The sequence below is a fragment of the Apodemus sylvaticus genome, chromosome 21 (assembly GCF_947179515.1).
Source record: "Apodemus sylvaticus chromosome 21, mApoSyl1.1, whole genome shotgun sequence".
Lineage (NCBI taxonomy): Eukaryota > Metazoa > Chordata > Mammalia > Rodentia > Muridae > Apodemus > Apodemus sylvaticus.
Window position 1 is genome coordinate 7,410,709 of NC_067492.1, and position 25,413 is coordinate 7,436,121.

The window sequence follows — 25,413 nt, forward strand, 5'->3', positions numbered from 1 at the left end:
CTCTGTCTGTAATGCTCCACAGCACTGCTTTCCTCATCTGAATGTAGACTTACTTCCCCATCCCAAGGTTGTTGTCTTCAGCTGTTTTTCAACACACCTGATGTATTCCACATTTTGAAATCTCTGTTATTCAATGAAGCATATCTTCAGGAGTCCAGTTTTATATACTTGACCTATGAGAAGTTTTTTACCTCATTAAAATCTACCTCGATTCCATGTGGTCAGAGAACACACAACATGGCTCAGAGCCTGTGGCAAGCAGAGTTCTTTAGCAATGCTCCAGAGAACATCTAAGAATAGACCTTTCTCAAGTTGTTGGGTGATGTCCTACAAAGACAAGACCAGGGCTACTGGCCACCTGAGCAAACACTCTAGTCTTTACCGTGGCATGTCTATACGGGTCTCGGATACTGAAGGCTGAAGATTGCATATGCTTTTCTTCAAGGCAATTTAGAGTACTTTAAAATATTCACTTCTCTTCTTGTCTGTCCGGAGACAGTCATCTTTTCCTGTTTTGATGTATTCAGTCTTAGATAGTCAATTTTATATAGATCACCTAAGATCCATTTCTATTCCAAGTGGTCCATGTTTGCTGGGGAACCTCCATTGGGGCGCGTGCTCCTAGTCTTGAAAATCCCCCTAGAATGTCCTTTCCATGGGCATCTTTAGCACATAGCCTCGATTTTTATGTCTTTGCCAAATGTGATCTGTCTATCAACAATAACCACAAGATATATTGAAGACCAAACATTTCACCTTTTCAAGTGACCAGTCACTTGGTGTACAAGACAAATATCCCTTATCCAACCGGAAGCAGTGTCGGGACCCCCAGGGTGCAGGATCCCCCGTGCGCTGCTGCTGCTGCTGCTGCTGTTCCTCTCTTCGGGTCCTAACAATGTGTTTCTGTCAATCTGTCAGTCTTCCAGTAAGCAATCTTCTTACCTCTGCTTTCTTTCAGTTACAAATGTTTGCAAATTCATCATGCCACAGAGTGGGCCAGAGTGCCGATCCTTTGAAGGTCAACTAACCCTCTATATTTGTATCGAGAGGCACACTTGTGCTCACCTGCTCAGATGCTGGTCCTTTAGGCTATTTCCACTCTAGGTCATTATGGATGGGGCTGTTGCGCATGTGCACACACACAGGTATTCCCAGGATTGCAACTGCAGGGCCACATGGCACACTGTCGCCTTCCAGTCCTCTGACTGCCAGCATGGGTCTGCTGCCGTCTCCCATCTTGTATCTGGGTGTGGGCCTATGCCATGCTCTTCCCGAGTGTGCTTTCCTCTTGCTCTCCATTCTTGCCCAGACTCCTGCCCAGATGTGTTACACAGCTTTGTAAACTCAGTCTCCATGCCTTTCCCCATTTTCCCCACACAGGGCCATCTCCAACAGCGGCAAGTCTCCTATGAAGATGGCCACAACCATGTCAAATTGTCTATTCCATAGAGCCTCTGCTACCTCAGTGTGCCCTGGTCAATAACCAGCCCAGGAATTCAGAATGTGGTGGCATGAGACAGAGACATGACAATCTGGGACCATAACTTTGAAATCCTCTCAGGGAAAAGTGTCAAGCCTGGCACTGGCGGTCAGTAAGGACTTTATTGGCATTTCACAGGCCACACATGTGACTACTTGAACCTGCTTTCTCTACAGTCCTGCCTTCTCCACAGGGCATTCTCCGGGCCCCCTGGGGTTGCAGTTTATGGAGCCTAAGCATTCAGCAGAGGACAAGTTAGAATGTCCTTGCCTTTGAGGGCTTGCTGTGATGAAGTGGGAGCTGCTGCCCCAAGGGGTACCCACAGCTCATGCTCCCTAGAAGAGAGAGCCAGAGGACCTGTCTGGCGGCATGGGCCTGGAGGTGAGCATTCGTCCCAGGACCCATCCTGGGGAGTCCTCTCATGGGGTAACAACACTGAGCCTGTGGCCATAAATACACTTTATTTCATTAGAAATGCATAATCACACTGGGGAGCACTCCCTCTGGAGCACTCCCCTAGCAGCAGGCCTGAAGTGCTCCAGCATCACCAGCTGGCTCCAACACCTACATCAGGACCCTGAAGGGAGCACACGGCCCAGGCTTCCACTACTCCACAGTTGTGTTTCTGTTCTGTTTTTGTTTGTTTGGTTGGTTGGTTTCTTTTCTTTTCTTTCTTTCTTTTTTTTTTTTTCCATTTTCTTTTTTGTTATAAACACCATAGCAAATTAAAAAAGCTGTTTAAACAAAATATCGTAGTTCTTGTTTTTCTGAAGGTACTCAACACTCTGTACCATGCTTCTCCTTTGGAGACCAGCAGTGAGACTCAAACCCTGAGGCGCCTTCCAGCAGGGAGTGGCCAGGACCTTCCCTGGGAGGAGGAGCTCTCGAATGCCCAGCAGAACCTGCAGTTGCTTGCTAAAGCAGGAGAGCAGGGCACAGGGTGGGCCCATGAGCAGCTGTGGCGCGGTGCTCCTGCAACGCCTGGTCTCACTGGATCTGGATGGCTCCATGCTCAAGCTGCATTTCGGGCTGCAGAGTAGGTTGCAATGCCTCAGCTGTCTGCAAGGTGGGGGAGAAAGGAAAAGTGTTCTAGAAAAGTACAGCAGCACACGTGTGTACCAGCGAGCCACCTATGTGTTACACAGACAGACAAGTTCCACACATAAGCAGAAAAGGCATGCCAACCTCAGAAGCTAGGGTACCAGGCCAGCCCTGACCTAAAGAGAAACAAGCACATCTTACACCTACCCAGGGGAATTCTGGCAACCGGGGCCACGGGACTTAGACACACCATGCTCTCAACCTGACATAGTTCCCTAGACCCTCAAGGTCACACTAACTTCCTACAGAAAATGCCCCAGTGTTCTAAGTGGCACCTTGGACAACAGCTTAAAGTCATGGCACCTTCCAGTGGAGTATATTAGAAAGACTATGAAGTCACTGCTTCAAGGTGAGGATTTGTAACCTTGGAATGAATAACTGATCTTCCATCTCAGCTAGACTGCAGGCACACTAAAAGAGTGCCCTGAGATTTGGTGCTGAGGTAAGCATTGGTCCTGCAACACAGTAGGCCACGGCTCGCACCTGACAGCTTGTACTGTAGATCTAAGTTTCTGTTTTTTAAAGACAAACAAAAAAGTTTTCTCTCCCTGCTGGGAATGCATGCTGAGGCCATGTTCAGTTCACTTCTAAATAAATAGATAGGTAGGTAGATAAATATAGATAGATGGATGGATGGATGGATGGACAGACGGATGGATGGATACAAAGATAGAGGAGAGGAAAGAGAAGAAGAGGACGAGGAAGAGTGCAGCCCAGGTGAGGGATGTGGACTGCAGGTGCTTTCTAGGAAGCTGTGTGCTCAGCCAGGCAGGAGAAAGAACCTGTGGCTTTATCAAAACAGTGAGATCAAGTGGGCGGCTGTGGGCAGCTGTGTGGCACACTGAAGGAAGAAGTGTCTTGAGGCTCGATGGGGTCACAGCTGAGGCCTGCAGATGGGAAGTCTTCACCTAGGTTCTTCTCTGAGAACCTGGAAGAGGTTGTTCTGAGGCCTTCAGGGAAAGAATCCAATAGTCCCTTCTCCTCAGATGCCTGGCCTAACAGCTCCATAAGCCCTTCCAATGCCTGAGGCCAATAGGCCTCAATAGCTCCTGGGAGAAATAAAATCCTGACCAGCCTATGGCCAAAGCCCTGTTCTCAGGTTCAGGTGAACGGAAACCTCTGTAAGAGCCTGCACTGCTTACTACACCAGGAAAGCTGCCAGTGCCTGCAGGTATGCAGAGGGAGGAGACCTGACTCACGGGACAGACTCGACTGTCAAGTCTTCTGCTCCTACCAGGTCACCTGGCCTTGCTGGGCTGAGATCAGAGGAGCCCGCAGATTCTGATCTCAGGCGTTAAGAGTAAACAGAAGCCCCATGCCTAAGCCAGACCGGCTTGCCTCTCGACATGGGTTCCCAGTTCTACAGGAATGTTAGACACAGCCCCAAGTTCAGTCTCCACTAGGGAGGCTAAAGGGACTGGGAGGGACTGGGAGGGACCGGGAGGGACAGGACTTACCTGCGTTGCTGCGGTGTGGTCGCTCACCGGCGCCAGCTGCACATACTGAACCTGAATGTCACTGCCCTGGAGAGGCGACCCGTCTACTCCTGTAGCAGCAGGGTCTGAGGAGGCCACGGCTATGAGCTGAGCACCCTGCAGTACCTGGGGTTGGGGACAAAGCCAGGCTGGTCAGTAGAGTGCGAGTCAGCAGACCCCTATCCTCTTCTGGTCCAGGAGCAGCAGGAGGCCACAGTGTGGATGTAAGTGCAATGGCACCTCGCTGCCTACTGCAGAGACACCGCTTACATGAGTGCTGAGTCTTCGATTGTCATGAAATCTGCCACATTCACACGAAGCCTTGCAGAAACACCCTTGCTACACACAGACATTAGTCTTTTAAAGCTCATGCAAAAACAAATAAGCTAAAACTTGAAGACTGCTGAGAGCTTAGCAAACCCTGGCCAGAGCCCATGTAGAGCCAGTAACTTTAGTTAGAGAGACAACAAGGAGAGGGGGCTGCGGGGGATGGGGTGGGGTGGGGGTGGGGGCTCAGTGGGTCACTGCGTCTACACAAGCGTGAGGACATGAGTCTAGAGCTACAGCGTCCACACACACACAAATCACAGCAGCTGTGTATACCTGGAACCCCAAGCAGAAAGCCTGCTGGAGCCAGCTCCCAGCCAGCCTAGCCATAGAGTGAGTGAGTGCCGGCTCAGTGAGGAACCCTGTCCTCAGATGAGGACACTAGGCACCTCTGCACACACGTGCGCCTGCACGCATACACACACACACACACACAGAAATAAAGAAAGGAAAAGCTACTGTGGCAGGGAGAGTGAAGGGTGACCAGGCTCCTAGAGGGGGTGTGAGCAGAGACACCAGGAGCAGGTCAGTACAGAACGGACCCTTCAGTCCTTTTTAGCTGCATCCTTCCACCATCCTGATCCTGACTGAGCAGTGACACTGCCTCAGAATAGACCTGGAGGAGAGGTAAGCTTGGGGTAACTCCAGCCCTGGATACCCTTACCACTGATTCACTTCCCACAAACCCGTCTGATGCTCACAGGACTAGGCAGGAGGCTCAAGGCAGGCAACACAGCCTCCATCTGCTCATCTGTAGTTGCCAGGAACCACGGGCCCTACGTCAGCATTGTGACTACCCTAGGTGGGAAGGCCAGGAGTCCCAGGCATGCAATGCCAACAATGGACAGAACTGCCTGAATTAGAGGCACCTTTGGCAAGATGGCACACCCATCCTTTGGTATGGAGAAGATTGCATGTAACTCCCCACAACCAAGACAGCAGCACAAACTCACCCAGTCAACTTCTAAGAAGAGGTGTACTTGTAAATAGTGCTAGCTTGACTGTCAGATGACATGTGCCTTTTTAAAGGACACACTGCAAGAAAGGACAGTGTCTTTTATGCTAATGATGGTCTGCCAAACTGAAATACACTTCAGGTTCACAGGTAGTGGGAAAATATTTTTTTAATGACTGAAAACCCCTTTTTAATATTTTTGAATAACTAAAAAAAGTGAGACAACTATTTGGGGAAATGACTGCCAACAGATTGAATATAGCTGTCCCCTTGGAAACTCATGCTGAACTCCCTGGGTGAGGGCTCCGATGGGCCGCAGTGACAGAATCAGCAAGTCGGTCTTTCCTAAGAACTCCTAGCATTCCTTTGGCAAGCAGTCCATCTACCTCCTTCCTGGGGAGTGCAGTGGCTTCTGGGTCAGTCTCACTTCCGGTATGACTCTGCTCACCGATGGAAGCCCTGACAGACTCTACTCAAGGAGGAGCCAAGGGACAACAGCAACAATGACAGCCTGTCCCTGCACATATCTAGTCCTCTGACATGCCTCTCTAGACCTGCTGCTCTTCTGTATGTCAACATCTGGGGACCGGAGGACAGTTTCCTTGGCCTGACAGGAACCACACATCTGGTCATCCACTCCATGGGCCATGGTGACAGGCAGTGCAAAAACCAGGGGAGCTGGTCCTCAGGCCTCTCGGTGTTAAACTCAGGTTAAGAGGAAAGAGGGCGTGCAAACACGCAAGCTCAAAACTGCACATAAGCACTTGCCTGGTACATCTACCCCAATACCCAGCATCTCCCTACCCCACACCCACTATGGCACAGCTGCTGCACACTGCCTCTTCAGAGCAATGCAGGGCAACAGATGCTAAAGTTGCCCAACAACTGGCTGACAGTAAAGACTCCTTGTTTTGGATAAAGCAAGGCCCCTTTCAGGGGGAAAAGCCTGAATAGAGCAAAATAATCCAGTCTTCTAAGAGTCCCTGACAGAAGCCTCTGGATTCCTCCTCCGCACTGACTTGTGCTCAGAACTACATTTCTCCAGGCATGGCACTTTGCTTCATCTGACCAAGCAGTTCAACTTGAAACAAAACCAAGAATTTTATATTTAGGAAAAAGCAAACGAAAGTCCTGTTTGGGGACAGCCCTTGGGGCAGACTTGGTTAGACAGACTCTCCCAGTCTAGAAGCTGGCCTTGACCTTCCTGGGCAGCCAGGGCAGCTCGGGCTCTCTTCCTCTACACTTACTCACCCAGAACACCTCCTGCTCGCTCTACGCAGCAGCTCTTGAGGCTCTCAGTGGGTCCCACATGTTCCTGTGCCAACCCTGCAGGCTACCAAAACCACGCTCTACAGACGCGTGAACATTTCCCACCCAGCACCTGAGTCACAGGAGCTTCCTGGTCTCACTGCAAGAACACGGGGTTAAACAGACAGGACAGTGTCTATGGAGCATCGATGGCCCGCTTGTACTTGGCTGTCTCCCCTGATCTACTCTAGGCCATCCACCAGGTAACCCAGGGAGAGGCAAAGGGGACTCTCCAAGTGTTCCTTAAAGAGCAGGGCAGCAGGTTTCAGAAGGAAAGGTACAAACACCAGAACTGCTGCAATAGGAGAATGGCCCTATCTCCAAGAACAAAAGGGGTTCTGTGGGGTGAGGGATCCAAGCTCTGCAAATGGGCCTGACTTACTGGCCATTCACCAAGCCATAGGTCTTCATATGTCATTAATTGTTTCGTATGCCTATACACATCTTCAGACACATGTGGTCATAGGTGTGCACATGCACACATCTGCATGTAAGGTACATACCTGTTCAGACACCTTATCAGCTATGCTAAACCCCTAACATGCTCCTCTGCTATGAAGTCTCTGGCTGCCAAAGCCAGCTCTCAGTCTCAGACCTCGGCAGGTATTCAGTGCGGACAGAGGCAGTGACTGTGGCAGCATCTGGAAGCCTGGGCTTACTGCATGGCACTGTCTAACTTGCTGTAGGCTCTGTAAGGGTCAGCTACCTATGGCAAGCAGGTTCTGCCTGCTGTCCAGAGCTTTGACCTGACCCTTCCTTCATGGTCCCTGGAAAACACTGCTTAGGCCACCCACATCTCCCAACAAAAAACACTTACAAACCTGGATCATTTCATTTCCAGCAGGCAGATCAAGTGTGTCTCCTCCCAGAGGCCATAGCTGGGAGGGATTAGCCTGGGCCACTGAGTCACCGCTGACAGGAATGGGATTCTGGCACAGGCCCCACGACTGGAAGAGATCAGAATGGGGGCTATAGGCTGGGCAGGGACTTGTCAAGCCACAGATCCCGCCTTGTGGGGAAGAGGTAGGAAAAAGGAGAGGTGCTGACACCATGGCTGCCTGGTCTGCTATCTCCTAGTAACTCAGAAGCCAGGCCACATTTGGAAAGCCCAAGTTAGGAGTTACAACATAACCAGTTCCCCATTTGTGTTACAGTTTTACAGATTCCTCCATAATGAATCTAAGGTAACTGCAATTGCATTTAAGGAAACTTTTATAATCATAGAACCAGTTTCCCAGAAAGGTCTGCCTGTGTTGACTGCAGCAAACAATACCCTCCCTGCTTAGCACCCCACCAGTGCTGTCCTGCCAGGACTGCCAATAAAACCATTTTTTCTATGAAACATGGAGCTGATTAAATGGTAGGTGTTATACTGTAGGAAAAACCTGAATTCGCAATATTAAGACAAAGGTGTAACTCTACCAACCAATTCATGAACGGAAGCAAGATTCCCATCTTCGAAAATCTTAGAAAGTCATGACTTTCAAAGACTAAAGCTACCAGGCCTGGACCCTGGCTATGGAATCTGACCACATCCGTTTCAACTGTAGGGAGGAGCTGGTGAGCTGTCACCTTGGCTGGCTACTGTGACGAGGAGACCAAGATACATGTCAGGGTGCCGTCATCATACTCACTAGGAGGGCACTTGCCAGGAAGGCCTGGCCATCCCTAAACTGTCCAATTCTGGTCATGCTTCTTGGGCCTGCCCCTGGGTCTCTGGTCCACACTCAGGAGTTATAATGTTAGTGACCATTCCTCATCCAGCAACAGGGGCAGACAAATACCTGATCTGCTGTGTGGGCCATTCCTCCAGTACCAGTACCAGAAGAATGTTCCAAGGAGTTTCCCAGGCAGTTAACAAAACAAGCACCTTTTAGCCAAGCATGATGGCTAATCATTTGATAAGGAGAAGCAGAGTTGAAACCCAGCCTTGGCTACTTAAGTGAACTGGAGGATAGCCAGAGCTACAAGAGACAGGAAATGCTACTCTCAGGGGAGAACTATGACAGCCATGAGGAGGACAACACAGGAAGAGCCAGCTGTACCCAAACAAGGTCTGTCTGTCCTGAGAGCTTCTCTGAAATACCACAGCCTAACACAGCAGGCAGGGCAGGGCAGAGGACATCTGGCATCTATCCACACATCCCACAAACAAGGCTACAGAGATCCCAGCAACACTAGACCACTTGCTCTGTGACTGACACAGTTACAATGGAACCCAACAGGTATGTATCACAAACATAAATGGGGGGGGGGAGCACAGTGAGCACAAGAAGGCCCACTACACGACCTGAATCAACCACATTCCAGTCTCTGGCATCTCCTAGCAGTGCTTCAAGAAAATTGTACAGGTTGAGGTATGACCTTAATGTTAAATTGGTGATGAAGAAAAACCCAAGTCAGATCCCAGCTACAGGACAGCAGAGATGAGCTTGGGTTGGGTGAGCAGGGTACATTTTGGCTGCCCAAGAAAACCAAGTAGTCAGTGTTCTTGGGGGTCCCACCGCTGCAGGAAGGAGTGTAGCAGGATGCAGCAATGCAGGCCACCATGGCATGGCACACAGGGGCAAGTTCGCACATCTCTCCCTACAATGAACTTCTGATTCCTTCACTCTTCCTGCTCCATCTGCATCTGAACCAGAGCCCCGAGCTGCAGGGTCTCCAGGCAGGCTCTGGGATGGGGCAATGTCTAACTGCAGTGACATGAGAGCTGGCACCCAGGCCAACAGCCAGACCCTGCATCTCCAGGCAGCCATGCCAGCAAGCCTGCAGCTGACCTCGGGGCTCCCCAAGGGACAGCACGGACTGACACACCACGGCCGAGGACAAGGAGCAGGCACTGCTACATTCCCAGCGTCACTGGCAGCAGCTCCCCTGACACATTTCTGAATCAGTGCCAATTATTTTCAGACGTAAGAGAGAGTGGCAGTGGACAGGAGTTGGGAGGAGCACACTGAGGGAACCAGGAGGACGGTGCTTTGGGCACACACTGTCTGCTTTTCCTCCATCTGCTGTCAACTCTGCAGCTCTACTTACAGCCCAACTGAGATCATGCAAAACTGGTGCTAGCCCTAAAAATCAATGCAAGAAGCCCCAGCACCTTTCAGCAGTATCTCCACATGAAACTCCAAATCCCACCAAGAGTCTAGGGCACAACCGAATAAGAGAAAGGAAGTCTTTGTGCCAAGAGTAGACAGGCTTCCCAGTGAAGATTAGTGTGGTCACAGGAAGGCCTGGACCTTACTGTGGGGAAAAAGGCCCAAGTAGCTTCAACTTATTTCTCACTAACTTGATCCATCCCAACAAGGATCTTTCCACAACCCATGTGCTAGCTCAACTGGTAGTTTTCTCCAGAAAGAGCAGGGGGGTGCTAGAAAGACAGCTCTCCAGTAATACCTCCAACCACTGACCTGCCCAGGTAGAGACTGCCCACAAACGTGTCAGCTATACACACATTCCTGCAGCAGAAGGCTACTCGATTGTGCTTTGCTGTCCTTCCCTAAACCGTGTTGTGTATGTGTATGCATGTGTGTGCATGTGTGTATGCACATGTGTGTGTACCAGTCTAAGATCAATGTAAATTGCTCTCTACATTCTATGTTGAGCTGAGGTCCCTCATTGAATCTGGAAATTGCTAATCTGGCAAGCCTGGTTGGCCAGCAGACTCTAGAAAATCTATGCCCACCTCTTCAGGGCTGGAATTACAGATGTACACGGTCACATCAGGCTTTTTATGTGAGTGTTGGGATGGGAATCCGGGTCCTCATGCTGTGTGGCAAGCATTTTACCCAGTGAGCCATATCCCCAGCTACCACGTTTTTGGGTCTCTGTTCTAGTTTGGGGTCTCTGTAACCCTAGGGTCACTACTGCTGTGATGAAACACCACAAACAAAACTAAGTTGGGGAGGAAATGGTTTACTTGACTTACACTTCTGCAATGTAGCGTGTACATCAGTGAAGAAGGCCAAGACAGGAACCGGGAGGCAGGAGCCGATGCAGAGGCCATGGAGGCTGCTGCTTACTGGCTTGCTTCCTCTGGCTTGCTCAGCCTGGACCAGTAGCCCAAGGGCAGCAGCACCCACAAAGTGCTGGGCCCTCCACATCAACCACTAATTAAGGAGATGCCCTCTGGGTTTGTCTACAGCCTGACCTTACAGGCATGTTCCTAAGTGAGATCCCCTCCTCTCTGATGATCCTAGCTGTGTCAAGATGACATAAATCTAGCAACTCAGTCTTGCTCTGTAACCCTACCTGGCCTGCAGAGATGGACGAGCCGCTGCCCACCGTGGCCACCTTCACTCCTGCTCAGCTCCATCATCTTTAAGTCCTCTAACGTGTGTGTGTGTGTGTGTGTGTGTGTGTGTGCGCGCGCGCGCGTCTATGAGATGCACTACTATATGCATGTGTTTTCATGGCAAAGGGGTTATGGCACAGGCATGTAGAGGCCAGAGGAAAACATCAGAATTCTTCCTCTGCTGCTTTCTGTCTCACTTTACTGAGACAGGGCTTCTCACCAGATACGAAGCTCCATGCTTTCCTCCCTGGATTTACCTGTACCTGCCTCCAACACTGGGGCTCCTAGCAAACATGGCATCCAGCATCTACATGGCACTGGGGATTCAGACTCAGGTCCTCATGACCTTGGGATGGAGGGGGGATGCAACCATCCGACAGACATTTCCCTTCTAGGCCATGGTCTAGAGCCCGTGGTTGCAGTGATTTCTCCAGAGCCCTGGGAAGATGTGGTCTTGCACACTGAGCCAGGAGAGGACCCAGGCTCTGGAACAGCAGGTGGTGGTGCGGCAGTCCACACGCAGGCTGCCTGAGAGAAGCTCCCAAGCAGAAGCCTAGCCATGCTTCCAATATGAAGCTCTCCGTAACAAGAGAGTGGGCCTCCAACACAGCTGGGCTTTGCTGCTAACCTGGGGGTGGGCGGGGGTGGGGGTGGGGGGGAGGACTTTGAGGTAGAGAAGTCAGACATAATACCAATGGTGATATGGGTTGGGGTAGAGGTGGTCCTGGTTCTATGGGTTGGACTATCTCTTCAAGTTTGATGAGCCTCCATGTCTTAGTATGACCTCACTTAGAAATAGGGCCCCTAAAGGATAAGGACAGGCCCTAGCCTAAGGACAAGTGTCTTTCCAAACATCGGGACATCTAAACACAGGCCATAATTCTAGAAGGTCGTGAAACAACAGAACAACAAGAGCTATGAGGATGATGTGACCATAAGCCAAGGAATAGCAAGGACCTAGTACAATAAGCAGAAAGCCCTTCCAGAGCCTTGAGAAATAGTGAAGGCAACAAGCCTCCTCTGCACACTTCTACACAGGCAACCTGGCTTCCACTGAATGCCAACAGCGTGGACGGTCCCTCTGCAGCCTCTACAAGCGTCCTGGACTCCTCTGCAGCCTCTCCTCTGTACAGGCGGCCTTGCCTCTTCTGAACGTCCCTGGCCTTCAGAATGCAGGCTGAGACATTTATTTCCTTCTGAGATCCAAGGAGGGACTGGAGGCTTGGGGGTCCAACTCCCAAAACACAAACAAGGCTTTCCCTTGAGGCTACCAAATGGACTACAGGCTGATGAGAACTTCCCAGAATACCCTGAGGCCTCTCTCTAAAGGCTCCTGCCCTCTCCTGCAGCTGCTCTGGGCCAGCTCAATGCCCTTCAGAAGAGCCACCAATGGTCCCCTCTAACTGTTTCCCGGGGTCCTCTCCACACTCTCTAGGGCCCCTTCCTAACAGGGGTGACAATGATAAATGCTGCGTCCCTGCTAGGTGTCAGTAGGAATTTGTAGCATCTTAATGTAAAGAAGTTACCAGAATGCAAAAAATACACAAAATAGTGACTTTAAAAGGCAAATTCCAGGCCAGGCGGTGGTGGCGCACGCCTGTAATCCTAGCACTCTGGTAGGCAGAGACAGGCAGATTTCTGAGTTCGAGGCCAGCCTGGTCTACAGAGTGAGTTCCAGGACAGCCAGGGCTATACAGAGAAACCCTGTCTTGGAAACACCAAATAAAAAACAAAACAAAACAAAACAAAACAAAAACAACAACAAACCAAAAGGCAAATTCCAGGGCTGGAGAGATGTTCAGCAGTTAAGAGCACTAACTGCTCTTCCAAAGGTCCTGAGTTCAAATCCCAGCAACCAAATGGTGGCTCACAACCATCTGTAATGAGCTCTGACGCCCTCATCTGGAGTGTCTGAAGACAGCTACGTTATACTTACATACATAATTTATTTAAAAGAAAAAGCCAAATTCCAGCTCTGAAGCAGGCAGAGCAGACCTATCTGACAGAGACATGGAAGAGGAACTTCAGATATCCATACATAGAGAAAAAAGCTCCCCCCCATGCACACTAGAGCGAGGCCCACTTGGCTGGCAGGGTTGTGCACCCTGGCTGCCAGCCTCTTACTTGTGGCTGGGTCTCCTGGTCCAAGCATTCCTCAGAGCTCCGTGGCCTGGACTCTGCTAGCAAGGAGTAGAGCACGCAGTCCAAGGGTCTGGCCCTGACCCCAGCACTCGGAAACTAAGGTGTGATGGGAACTGAGCAGTCTTGAGAAACTCTGAGAAGTATCCCAGCCTCTCCCCCACTGAAGCGCAGCGGCTGCTTCAGAGCCACTGGGAAAACGAAAAGTTTCTTTAAGATGGCGCGACAGCTGCTCTTCATGGCAGGTCTCATGATGTGTTATGAGCAAGAGGCTACTTTGACTTAACTAAGACCAAGAGCCCAAAACACTAACATTATGGGTTGTTTTGGGAATAGAGAAATTCTGCAAACAAAAAATAAAAAAGCCCAAAAAAACAAAACAAAACAACAACAACAAAAAAAAACCCACTTCCAAGAGTGGACTGGAGGCAAGTGGAGAGCCTTACACAGCTGTCCTTGTTCCCATGGTCACACTGAGGCTGCCCTTTAGAAATGACCCATTCCAGAGATAGAGTCAAGCTATAATGTCACACCACACTTCTCTCTCCTGTCTAAGGCTGGCAGGGAAAGGCCGCAAGAGGAACAGGCGCCTACAAGGAGTGAGGGGTCCTGAGAAGGGGTGGGGATGGGGGGGGGGGGGAAAGATGCATGAAAACAGACAGGAAGAGAACCCTGAGGCTAGGGCGCTAAGTCTAAGACCTTAATTGCTGATGTCATCTTAGATGTCAGAGGATCTCACAGCCCTGCCAGTCAGCCTCAACCAGAACACAAAGAATCAGGATGCCGGCTGGGGACAGGAGAGGATGCCAGCTGGGGACAGGAGAGGACGCCGGAAGGGGGACAGGAGAGGACGCCGGAAGGGGGACAGGAGAGGACACCGGAAGGGGGACAGGAGAGGGCACTGGAAGGGAGGACAGGAGAGGGCACTGGAAGGGAGGACAGGAGAGGGCGCTGGAAGGGGGACAGGAGAGGGCACTGGAAGGGGGACAGGAGAGGGCACTGGAAGGGGGACAGGAGAGGGCACTGGAAGGGGGACAGGAGAGGACACTGGAAGGGGGACAGGAGAGGGCACTGGAAGGGGGACAGGAGAGGGCACTGGAAGGGGGACAGGAGAGGACGCTGGAAGGGGGTTGCATGAGGGGCTTTAGGGACCTGGGGACCACAGTCCAACAGCGCCCGGGGCTAGCTGAGGTTACAGCAGCCAGGGCTCTCTGGGTTCTCGGCATAGATGTTACCTTGTTATTCTGAGCTGCATGCTACCCATGAGGAAACACAGTCTGGGACACTGACTCATTTGCTCAAGCTCATAGGGTGAATAAAACCAAGTGAACAGAGGAGCCTTACAGTCAGTGTCCCAGCCCGGTGCCCTCCATGTTGGACTCAGCATGCGGTGACAGGTTCATTAGAGAAGAGCGAGGAGAGCAATGGCACAGCTGGTCATGGCACCAAGAAGCTGCACAAGCGTCAGCAAGTCCAAAGAACAGCTAAACTGTTGACGCCCGATTTCTTCTCCTTCAGCGTTTCTTAGGGAGGAACGCAGCCGTAGCACTAGGACATGTGCCAATGGGTAGCCTTCCTGGACAGCATGCTCCCAGCTCTCTGGAGAGGACCTGTTGAGAGCCCAGATTAGGAGCCTCTGCAGCACCCCCAAAGGAGATGATGGTGCAAGAACCAGTGAGGGCTAACCTGCTCCAACTCACCACGTGGCTGGCACTCAAGGACCAGGGCAGCCCCCAGCCAAAGCTCTGGCCTGACCTTGTGGCACTTCAGTGAGCGCTGCTTTGCCACTGCCCTTTGCTCCCCGTGGCCCAATGCTAGTATTAGGCACATCACTATGACCCTACATTTTCAACCTGAAATCCATGACAAGCAGACCTGTTGGTGCAGGCCTGTAACCCTGACTACTGAGAAAGCTGGGTGAGGAGGGTCCTGGACTCAAGGCCTTCCTGTCCCACATCTTAAATCAAGAGAATAAATTCATGGCCAGCCTGTAGAGCTTAGTGAGACCTTATCTCAAAATGAAAAACACAAAGCGAAGCCGGACACAGCGGCCCATGCCTTTAATCCTCACACTTGAGAGGCAGAGGCAGGTGGATTGCTATGAGTCTCAGGCCAGCCAGAATTACATAGTGAGGCCCTGTCTCAAAAACACAAAACAAAACCAAAAATCAAAAAGGGGCAGTTATACATCTCAAAGGCTTTAATTCAGTGATATAGTACTTTCCTAACAAGGGCAAGAGTTCAGTGCCTAATATCTTTAAAAATATAGAATTAACATATACAGACAGGCCCTGGCTTGTGGATTCTCTCAGCTGTAGGGTGGTGTAAAAGTATGCCCACATAGCCACTGCTGACGGGGTTGGGGAGGGGGTGGGGTGGGGGGCGGGGCGGGGCAGGGGGTGCACCACCATGGTATTACCGGGGCTTTTTGGCAGGGGAGATGGCAGAGAAGGAGTGCGCATGGCAGATGTGTAAGTGCTAGGCTGCAGCACCAGCAGAGGCGCTCAGCAGTGCTGATGGCTCCAAACACCCCGAAAAGAAAGGAGCTGGACCTGTGCCCAGTGCTATCAATAGTATCATAGTTAACAATCTTAAGTGCATTGGAAGCTGGACAAGAGAGATGGGGAAGTTGGGGACGGGGGTGGCACCCAGCTTTAATCCCAATACTTGGAAGGCAAAAGCATGCAGATTTCTGAGTTCGAGGCTAAGCCTGGTCTACAGAACAAGTTCCAAGATAGAGAAAGCCTGTCTAGAAAAAACAAACAATAGAATTGGAAAATGATAAAATCAATCCAAACCGATCCTGTGATTACAAGGTATGCCCCTACCTGGGCTGTCTATGGTTCCTAAGAGAATGGGATGATATAAGAGGGAACCGGGGGCAGCAGCAGAACAACCTAGCCTGAGCTAACAACCTAGCCTGAGCTAGCTTCAGGGTGTTGTGAGTCCACCTCACCTTATACAACTAACACCGCCCCTTTCAAAATGCCCTGGCTCCAGTGACCAGGCCGAAACAACAAGTGTTCAAGCATTCCTCAAAGTTATCTTTAAAAAAAAGAAATCACATGCTTCCCAGCCACAGAGTGTGCCCAGCTTCTCATAGACTCTTCTGTCATAAGCTGTGGGACACAGTACAGAGAAAGTCACCAGAGACAAAATCAAGATGCCAAAGTAACATGCAAACCTAAACACCCCCTCCCCTCGCTGCTCGAAACACTGCCCAGGTACACAACACAACAAAGGCCTGCCTTTGGCACACTTGGCAAAAGTTGGTCTGTTTCCCACAAGAAGCCTCTGGAGGCATCCAGTGCTCCTCCTCCTGCCGGGCTCGGCTACCCCAGAAGACAGAGAGCCGTGGGGTGGGCGTCCGAGGTCCCCGAAGCTCACTCACAGAGGCAGGCAGCTCAGAGAGCTTTACAAGTTTGAGGGTCACCTGGAACCAAACTGCTTGCAATCTTCCTGTCTGCCTGTGATTAGAGAGAAGCCGTGCCACCAGGTCTAGCACACACAGGTTTATATCTATAGAGTTCATTTTTGAGTTCATTATGTGTAGAACTCATATAGAGTTCATTATGTGTAGGTTTAAAACCCGTGTATCTGTATGTGGGTCTGTGAAAGTGAGTGCTGGTGCGCAGAGGCCAGAAGTGGGTGTCACATTACCTGTGGTGTCCTTACAGGCAACTGTAAGCCACCTGACATGGCCCTGGGGACTGAAGCCCAGTTCTCTGCAAGGCAACAGGTGCTCTTGGTTATCAAGTCACTTCCCCAGCCCCAGCAATTTTTAAATGGGCTTCCAATAAAATTCAAGAAGAATTATCTTCTGACTTATCAAAATGAAGGGAAATAAATATATATTGCTATTTACAACACAAATACCATTTATGTGAAAACCTGGACCATCTTAGGGTAACAGGCTAAGCTGACAACTGCAGTCATTTCTCACACGGTGGTCCACAAGAAATGGGATGTATCATAACCAGCGTTCAGGAGTTAATGGGGTAGTGCAGAAAAGTACACACTACTGTAGTCACAGTGAGGCCCAGGCTGCCTTGGGGAGGGGGAGGAGCTATTCTGACTACATGTGTTTATGAAAGAAAGACCCTGGAGTCCTGTGAGGTCGCTCTCACTAAGGCTGTCTCCAGAAAGACTGCTGTCAACTCTGAAAGAGCTGGCTCAGGCCTGGCTGTCCACGCAACAGCACACAGAGAAGGAGCCTAGGAGGCGGCAGTGGCTCACATCAAAGCTCAGATCTGGGGGCAAAGTGACTGTCCAAGACCAAGGCCAGTCCCCAGGGGCCTTCTCCAGGTAGCTACTGGTTTACTGGCCTCAAGAAGTCCCCATGACCTCAAAAAGGTCACTGTTTAGCATCTTCAATGCACCCAGGAAAGCTCGCCTCTGCACCGCAGCCTTCCAATCCCACGGCTCTCCACATTTAAGGACTGCCTGTGAGGACTGAGATCCCTCTGACCTGACAAGAAATGTATCAACACGCTTGTCCCACCCATGGCCCCACTGTAGAGCCCTGCCCTGTCAGTTCCCCTTGCAAGAGGTCCTACATTCTCTGACTCTCTTTGACTCCCCACCCAAGTTACACCCAAACAATGTCATCAGACCACAACAACCCTACTAAGACCACTCACTGCCCATGCTCTCAGCTAGAAAACAGGAACAGGGCAACAGCACTATGTCACCCACCTCCAGCAGTTCATTGGCTTCACCTGAGAAGAAAGACATCACCAGTTCCAATCAGCTTAAATAATCTGCCAAGCTCCAAGAGCTGACTCTCAGCAAGAACCGTCAGAAACAGCCAGAAAGAACCATCAGAAAGTCACAGAGCAACGGAGGCCCAGGTTCAGCTGCACCCCTCACTGTCCCACAGCTACAACCAGTGCCTGCAGGTCAAATCCAACTCGAATGGAAAGTCACATAAAAGACGGGAAGCTATCACAAGAAGACACACTGGCCAGAAGGCAAGGGAGACAGCAGCCTATGTGGACGAGTGCTGCAGCCTGAGGCTGAACTCAGAGCGCTTGGCCGGACTCAGAGGAGCCTGAGAGCTGATGTGGAGCCGACACTTACAAACCAAGATAAAGCAGTTTTGAGAACCCAGACAAGGACCCTCTAAGTCACGGTTTAAAAGATTCTGTTAATCCCAGCACTCTGGGAGGCACAGGAAGGTGGATTTCTGAGTTCGAGGCCAGCCTGGTCTACAGAGTGAGTTCCAGGACAGCCAGGGCTACACAGAGAAACCCTGTCTCGAAAACCAAATCCAAAAACAACAACAACAACAACAACAACAACAAAAAGATTCTGTTAAAGTTTATATTTCACTATCCAGGGAATCCCCTGCCTCCTCCTTCTACTGATCAGAGATACTGAGTACTGAGTGTTGGGTACAGAGTCCAGAGATACTGAGTACTGAGTGCTGTGTACAGAGTACAGAGATATTGAGTGCTGGCCATTACAGCAAAGGCCTGGAAACCTGAAGTGGGAAGACAACTTGCAGACAGCAGTGAGCTCTAGGGAGAGCTCTAGGGCTAGAATGGCCAAGAGCAAGCAGAGCCCCTCTAAAGCTGGCTAGTGCAAACAGAGGAGCAGACACAGGACAGCAAGCAGTCCACCCACTCCTACCCCACTCACTGAGAACAGCCCCTGAAGCTCCAAATGTCCCCATTTCCCCCACTGGCCCTCCTGACCACACTTGTCCACAGCGGCTGTCTACACTGGGAATAGTTGTACACCCAGTGAGCCATGGTCAGATGGCTCTAATCTCATTAACCCTTAATCTCTGGTGTCTAAATCCTCCTGTGACAGACACCCTCCCTCTGGGGACACAGCTGTCCCTGTCACCCTGCTGCAGCCTTGATGCAGCAAGCCCCACCACCTTCCCACATAGATGTCTTCCCAAGCTTTTACAACTGAGGACAGGGTCCTAGTCAACACCTTCCCATACATCTCCAGCCAGCACCTGCAGCCAGGCCTCAGGAAAAGTAAGCGTTCCCAGAGGATGCTGAAGTCCTGAGACCAAATCCAAAGAATTCAAGATCAAAAGGCACAATCCTCCTGTGGACCTAGGAAGAGGAGAGGTGACTGGTCCCCAGCACAACTCTGGGCTCTTTAGCTCCACTGAGGACATCGGGGTAAACGGAGCACTTGTGCCTTTTGCACTATAAATGAAGCCATTCTGAGTCAGGTCCCTGAACAGCCATGAGACGCAGACAGATGACAGAATGAAGGCAGAATCCTCAAGTGGAAAGCTAAGGGTCCAGGAAGAAAGGGCTCTGCCTGAGCACATGCTGCACACTGCCTTCTGAAGGAAGGCAAGCTGCCTCTAGGTGGGAAGGGACCTTTGCTATTCGCTCCCAGATACAGTACCACTGGGAAGCAGGGGACAGAAAGAAAGCATGGGGGTTCACATGCAGAAAGAATTAGAGATGGATGAGTTACTTCTCAGTGTGGCAAGTGACCAGCACAGCAGCTTCCTGTAGGGAGGCTGCTTGGAGCAGTCAGTAGGACCGACAGGCTTCTGAGACATTGGAAGCAGGGGCAGAACCAGAGGGGTCACTACCTGGAAGCAATGGCTCTTTCACAGCTTCTCTGTCTCTGACTGGATACCTGCGGCCATGTCATGAATTGCCATGTCTGGAGTTGGACACAGGGATCTCTGCCCTCACATTAGGTGGCCAGGGCCAAAGAAAAACCCTACTGTGTTTATTTCCAATTCCAGGAGAAACTCTATTCACAAAACAAACAGTGGGGAACTAGGTGAGGGGCTTTATTTTCCTCATCCACGAAAAGGTGCAGCCTTTCCATAGGAAAACACCAACAGAAGAAACCCAAAGCATGCCACCCAAGGTAGACAAGAGGAACTGACTGCAGGCCTGGCTGGGCCTCTGCTGGGCCTCTGCTGCAAGAAACTCTCTAAGAGGAAGGCATGAAAACCGACTCTGCTACTTGTTCCTAACTGCTCAAGCTTGGCAGAAATGACTGGGGACCTTGTTCCCTCTGGCTCTTTCCACAGCAGGTAGCACAAGGAAGACACATGGGACTCCCACGTGTGCGTGCACACACAGAGAGTGCTAGCCTTGGAAAACAAGGAGCAGAGCATGGTGAGTGAGCACTGTGTGTCTCCACAATGAAACTACATTATACTACCAGGAGCCAGTCCTGACTACTCATGACCCAGAACTAAAACCAATCTTCCCAAAGGCCACACAGTGCAAACAAACCCCAGCACCAGCCTCCCTCCCAGCAGGAGCACATCCTCGTGGGGACCCATAGCCTGGGGTACTTTAGTAAGCACACTAGTCCTCCAGGTCTACACAATGGAGAGCTGCTCTCCTCACTCAGGAGAACAGGAAGTGTTTAACAGCAATGATCAAGACCCAAGCCTACCTTGTCCATCAGATTCTCACGGAACGTTGCGGAAAGCAATGAACTAGGGGAGTTTCTCCTCCAGCGCAAACACCAACGCCCAGGAGAGCCCAGGAAGTACAAGCACAGGGCAGAGCCCACCGTGCGTATCCTGGACACCTCAGCTCAGCTCAGCTCCCTGCTCGTGCTGGAGGCGCCCCACCCCCACCCCGACAGCAGTATCTTGGCTGAGGGGTTCAGATTGTGTGCAGGCCATAGGAGGAGGAGTGCATGGGGAAGGGGAGTACTTACCTGGCCATCCTGACCCACATGATGGATCTGCAGATTGCCCTGCACAGTGCAAAAAGGAAACAGTGAGAACTTCCCTATGATTCAGAAATAACCAGGAAACCACTAAGTACAAAAATTCAATATATTTTAGCAATAAAACCCATAAAAAACCAAGTATTATAAGCTGAATCTCTAGCTTTTTTTCTTATATTAAAAGCATAAAACCTTAAACCTACTCCCTCAACTCTGACCCATGAATGAGGACACCTATTTTTTTTCTTTTTCTTTTAAACAACCGTAGATTCACAAGGTGTGTGCACAGTAGCCCAATATGGCCTACGGCGGAGCTGAGTCCCCATGGCAAGAATACACCATCAGAGTGCTGCCTGCTTGAGTCATACTAGGCGGGAATTACTCCAGCTGCTGGGACCAAGGGATCCCTGAGACTGCAGTGCCTCTCCACAGCTCTCATTTCACAACATCATCGACTGTAAAGGATACCAGGAAAGCGCCCCAGGTACCCCACTGTACCCCACTCCACCAGGCATAGTCTCTCCTAGAGTTTCCCAGGCTCTGCCAGAATGGCATTGGTTCCACATACTGAGTGCATGACTGTACGGCCTGTGACCTTGACAGGACACCTGACTCACCTCACTGTCCTGTGTGATCTGCACCTGCTCCCCTTGAGGCACCTGGGCAATATGGAGGTGGCCCTGTGGGATCCACAGCAAGAGAAGACACCAAGAAGCATCAGAAGAAAACAAACCAAAGGAAACAGCAAGCACCCTCTGCCGCCTTCATGCCTAGCTGCTTCCGGCCCAGGAGAGTGTGCACCTCAGAAAGCACTGGAGAGCAGGGAGCGTTGCTTCCACGCCCGGGCAGCTGGTGAGATGTGTGCACAGCCTCAGCTTGTGCCACAGCCTCCAGGAGGGAATGCTCACCACATGACTTATGGGCTGTGCTGAACCTTTCAGTGTTACTTACCAACTAAGAATAAGGGTGCAGACAGGAAGAGTTAGGTGTGCACCGCACTGAAGCGGGCAGATGTCAACCTCACAGAATGTAAACAACCCATAGAAACAACTAACAAACGTGGCTGCACAGAAAGAAGCCCAGGGCTCCGACTCCTATTAAAACCCAATTTGGGGCAGGAGAGATGGCTGAGGTAATAAGAACACTGGTTCTCAGAAGACCTGAGTTCAAGTCCCAGCACTCATGATGAGCAGCTCACAACACCCCATATAACTCCAGATCCAGAGGATTAAAAGCCCCTTCTGGCCTCTGTGAACATATGCATTCATATGCACAAGCCCTACACACTACTAAAAATAAAAATAAATCTTTTTATTTTTTAAATCCTATCTTGGCCCAAACAGATCTTATAGCAATCTGCATATTCCAGGTATTAGGCCGCTTCTGTCTCACTGCTCACAGAAACCTGTGGCAAAATGGTCCATTCCAGGGCTTTCTTTGAGAGCTGTCCCTAGTCAAATGAAAATACCTGCTAGAGTCTAGTCAGTTACACAAACAAGCCCCGAAGAGCCACCACCTCCAGTCACTGCTTCCTTTAAAACAGCCCCACAGCCCAGTGGACCAAAAGCACCATCACCCCAGGGCTGCCCTCAAAGTCCTTGCTCTCCAGCAGTTTCTGAGTGGCATACTTCCCACTGTCTGCTCAGAGGGTGCAGAAGACTTCTGCTTAGCCTTTGTGTTGTCTCCAACTCAGAACACAGCACTCAAGTGAGGCCTGCCTCTTCACTGTGCGGAGCCCAGCACACAGTGAAGAAGGGCCGCACAGAAGCCGAGGCCTTTCCCAGCCACCCCCCTGCCCCCCCTGCCCCCCCCCAGCCCCCCGACACCGCAGTGAGAAGGTACGTACTACTTGCACCTGTCCATCCTCCCCAATCTGGTGGATCTGGACTTGCTGTGCATTGGCCAGTGCGTAGTGTAGGGCCTGTGGCTGTGCCTGCTGTAGCTCACCGGTGGGTGGGGGAGTTCCCATCATGGTCTCTGTGAAACACAAGAACAAGTGTCAGGATCCTCAGGTCACACACACACACACACACACACACAGAATGAATGACACCTGTCATCTTGGCTCCCTCGTGTCTCCCCTGCCTCAATTTCTACAGAAGAGGAAAGGCATCTGGTTCCTAGATTCAGGTGAGCGCATCTCTGCTCTGCAGAGTTGTCAACTGCAAATCAAGGGAACTGAGATTTGCGACAGATTCAAGCATTGTTAAGATTGAATGACACCGCTATAACAAAGTGTCTCTCCTGCAAACACCTAGACAAACGGCTGAGCTACTGCAGGGCTTGAGGCCTGTCCACAGAATGACCTCAGGGCTGCTAGGACCAACCCTGCCTGCACTAGAGCTGCACTGTGTGGCATTTCTCCAAGACAAATTTAACTCAAGGATGCATCTGCAACACATTCTATTTTCTATGTTCAATCGAAGTAAGGCACATTTGGTGTGATACATGATATATTAATTTTAATTATAATACTAACTATAATGACTTTCCCCCAGTACTGGAGATTGAGCCTAAGGCCTCCAGCATGCTAGACATGCATCTGACACAAAGCACACTTCAGCCTCTAACTATGACATTACAAGCAGAATTTTCTGACACAAAAAATTAGAGTTTGTATGTTTTTAAATTTTCAACATATATTATGCAAGTCTGTGGCAGAGCTGTAATAATTGGTCAGAACAAACATGCTGGGCAAACATGGGAATGCCCTGAACCCTGAGAAAGTAGACTTCCTGCCAGTGTGTACTGAAGAAGAAATACAAAGGCTGAAGCTGACTGCAGAGGAAAGCTCCACAGCAGCTCGCCGCGCCTCAGGAGCCCGGGTGACTATGAGAAGAACACCATGACAACTAAACCTGTGGGTTCACACATGCACGCACAGGCGGAAGACAGGGGGCTGGCCCCTCTGCCTTTCTAAACTAATGGCCACTGCACAGAAGCCATGCTTCCTGTGTAGAACCTTCCAAAACAGTGGACCATCTAGGAAACAAACATTCAGCTCTGTGAGCTTATGGGAGCATTCTCATTCAGACCACCCTAGTCTTAACACAAAACTCACAGAAGGGCCAGTGAGATATTTGACTAGGTAAAGACACTCGCCACCAAGCCTGCCAGCCTGAGTCTTATCCCCAGGAAGCACACAGAAAAGGAAGAGAACCTGCTCTTGAAAGATGTTCTGGAGCTCCACTCACGAGCATACCACACGCATCCTCACTACCATGATCCCGACACAGAGGCACAGCGGCATGCATGTGAAAAGTCACATACAAAATAAGTAAAATGGAATTCAAGATGAAATTCTTATCTATATAAATATTTGTAAGCACACACAAAAAAAAATCATTTGGAGTATTGTTCCATGGTTCCTCGTCTCTGCTAACAATTCTAAGGTAACAAGGCGACCCAGCTAGAATCAATACCAATTCCAAATTAACAGAATTCTGGCTTAATTACATTTTACCATCACCAAATAGCCTTGAATACCAGACTAGCATTGCCACGCCAACGGCAGATACGGACAGAACAATGACAAAGATGTGGACAGAACAATGACAAAGATCCCAGAAGTCACTTGGCCTAGGTACCACTCCGCTTAGTCAGATCTCTGCCAAGAATGTGGCATGTTAGGGCAGGCCACAGAATGTCTCCTCACCAGTTTACAAAGCAGTACACTTTCACAGCACCCATGGGTGCCGAGTGGCAGGGACATCCCCAAGGCCAGGACCTCTGCCGAAAGCAAGCCTGCCTGCTCACCAGACACAGCCTGGAACTAGAACTTCTAGGCAGCCCTGAGCCAGTCCTAAAGCACACCCAATACACACCCAAAGCCACAGGAAGAGGGCTATAAAAATCATGCCTCACGTTCCGGGGCCCCTTGACCCCTTCAGCAGCACCCTCCTGGGCAATGGTTCTTCTACTCCATGCAGTGGAGACCACACAGTGGGTGATCAGCACGGTTCTCATGCTAACAGTGTCCACCAACCAGGAGGAGAGAGACCACAAGTCAGTAAGAAAAGGACCAGCCACCTGACGGTGTCTTCTGGGAATGATGCCTAGGTCAGCCTAGTGAGCATACTACACCGTCTGTCCATTCCCCACCAGTCACCCTGGGGGGCTGACAGCGGCCAGGGCTTCTCAAACATGCCACTCCTGGGGACTTGCCCAGAATTTGGGCACTTAACAGACTGCACAGCGACTGGCTGCCTACACAGGAGGCCAGCATTACAGCATCTTAGAGAAACCAACAATGTTTATAAACACAGGAACAAAAGGGATAAAAAGTACAACTAGCTACTAATTAAAAAAGAAAAATACTGAAAATTAAAACATAAAATATAAATATCATCACACTAAGCTACTGCCACGCAATAGAAAGAAACACAAATAACTAGAAGAACCCATCCGCTACTAGGTAAACAAGCCCGCCCCTGTCTGGAGCAGGAGCCACAGGCACAACATTGAGTCTCCATCTGCAAAGCAGCCACTGGCTCAAAGACCAGGAAGCCCCACTGATTTAAGAGCAGGCTTGGACCAGCAAGGTGGGTGCTGGCTAGAAATGTGGAGCCTCAGGCCACTCCACACTACCTCAATTAGAATATAAACTGGCCTTGATTCCACAGCAGCACACCGCACCTGACAGAGCGCCTGCAGACCC

General features: G+C 50.5%; 1 protein-coding gene across 8 annotated transcripts in view; it reads right to left on the reverse strand.

Annotated features, from left to right (window-relative positions):
• Positions 1-1,922: 1,922 nt before the first annotated feature.
• The window catches only part of Banp (BTG3 associated nuclear protein), a 76,797-nt gene continuing 53,306 nt past the window's right edge, over positions 1,923-25,413 (reverse strand). For 3 of the 8 annotated variants that reach the window (XM_052166159.1, XM_052166156.1, XM_052166157.1), the window contains 6 exons: positions 22,603-22,733; positions 21,374-21,445; positions 20,745-20,783; positions 7,468-7,593; positions 4,039-4,182; positions 1,923-2,539 (listed from right to left, as the gene is read on the reverse strand). In XM_052166159.1, coding sequence (XP_052022119.1) covers positions 2,468-2,539; positions 4,039-4,182; positions 7,468-7,593; positions 20,745-20,783; positions 21,374-21,445; positions 22,603-22,733 — 584 coding nt within the window. In that variant the 3' untranslated portion in view covers positions 1,923-2,467. The remainder of the gene's footprint in view (positions 2,540-4,038; positions 4,183-7,467; positions 7,594-20,744; positions 20,784-21,373; positions 21,446-22,602; positions 22,734-25,413) is intronic. The other 5 variants (XM_052166160.1, XM_052166158.1, XM_052166163.1 and 2 more) reach the window with 3 other exon arrangements.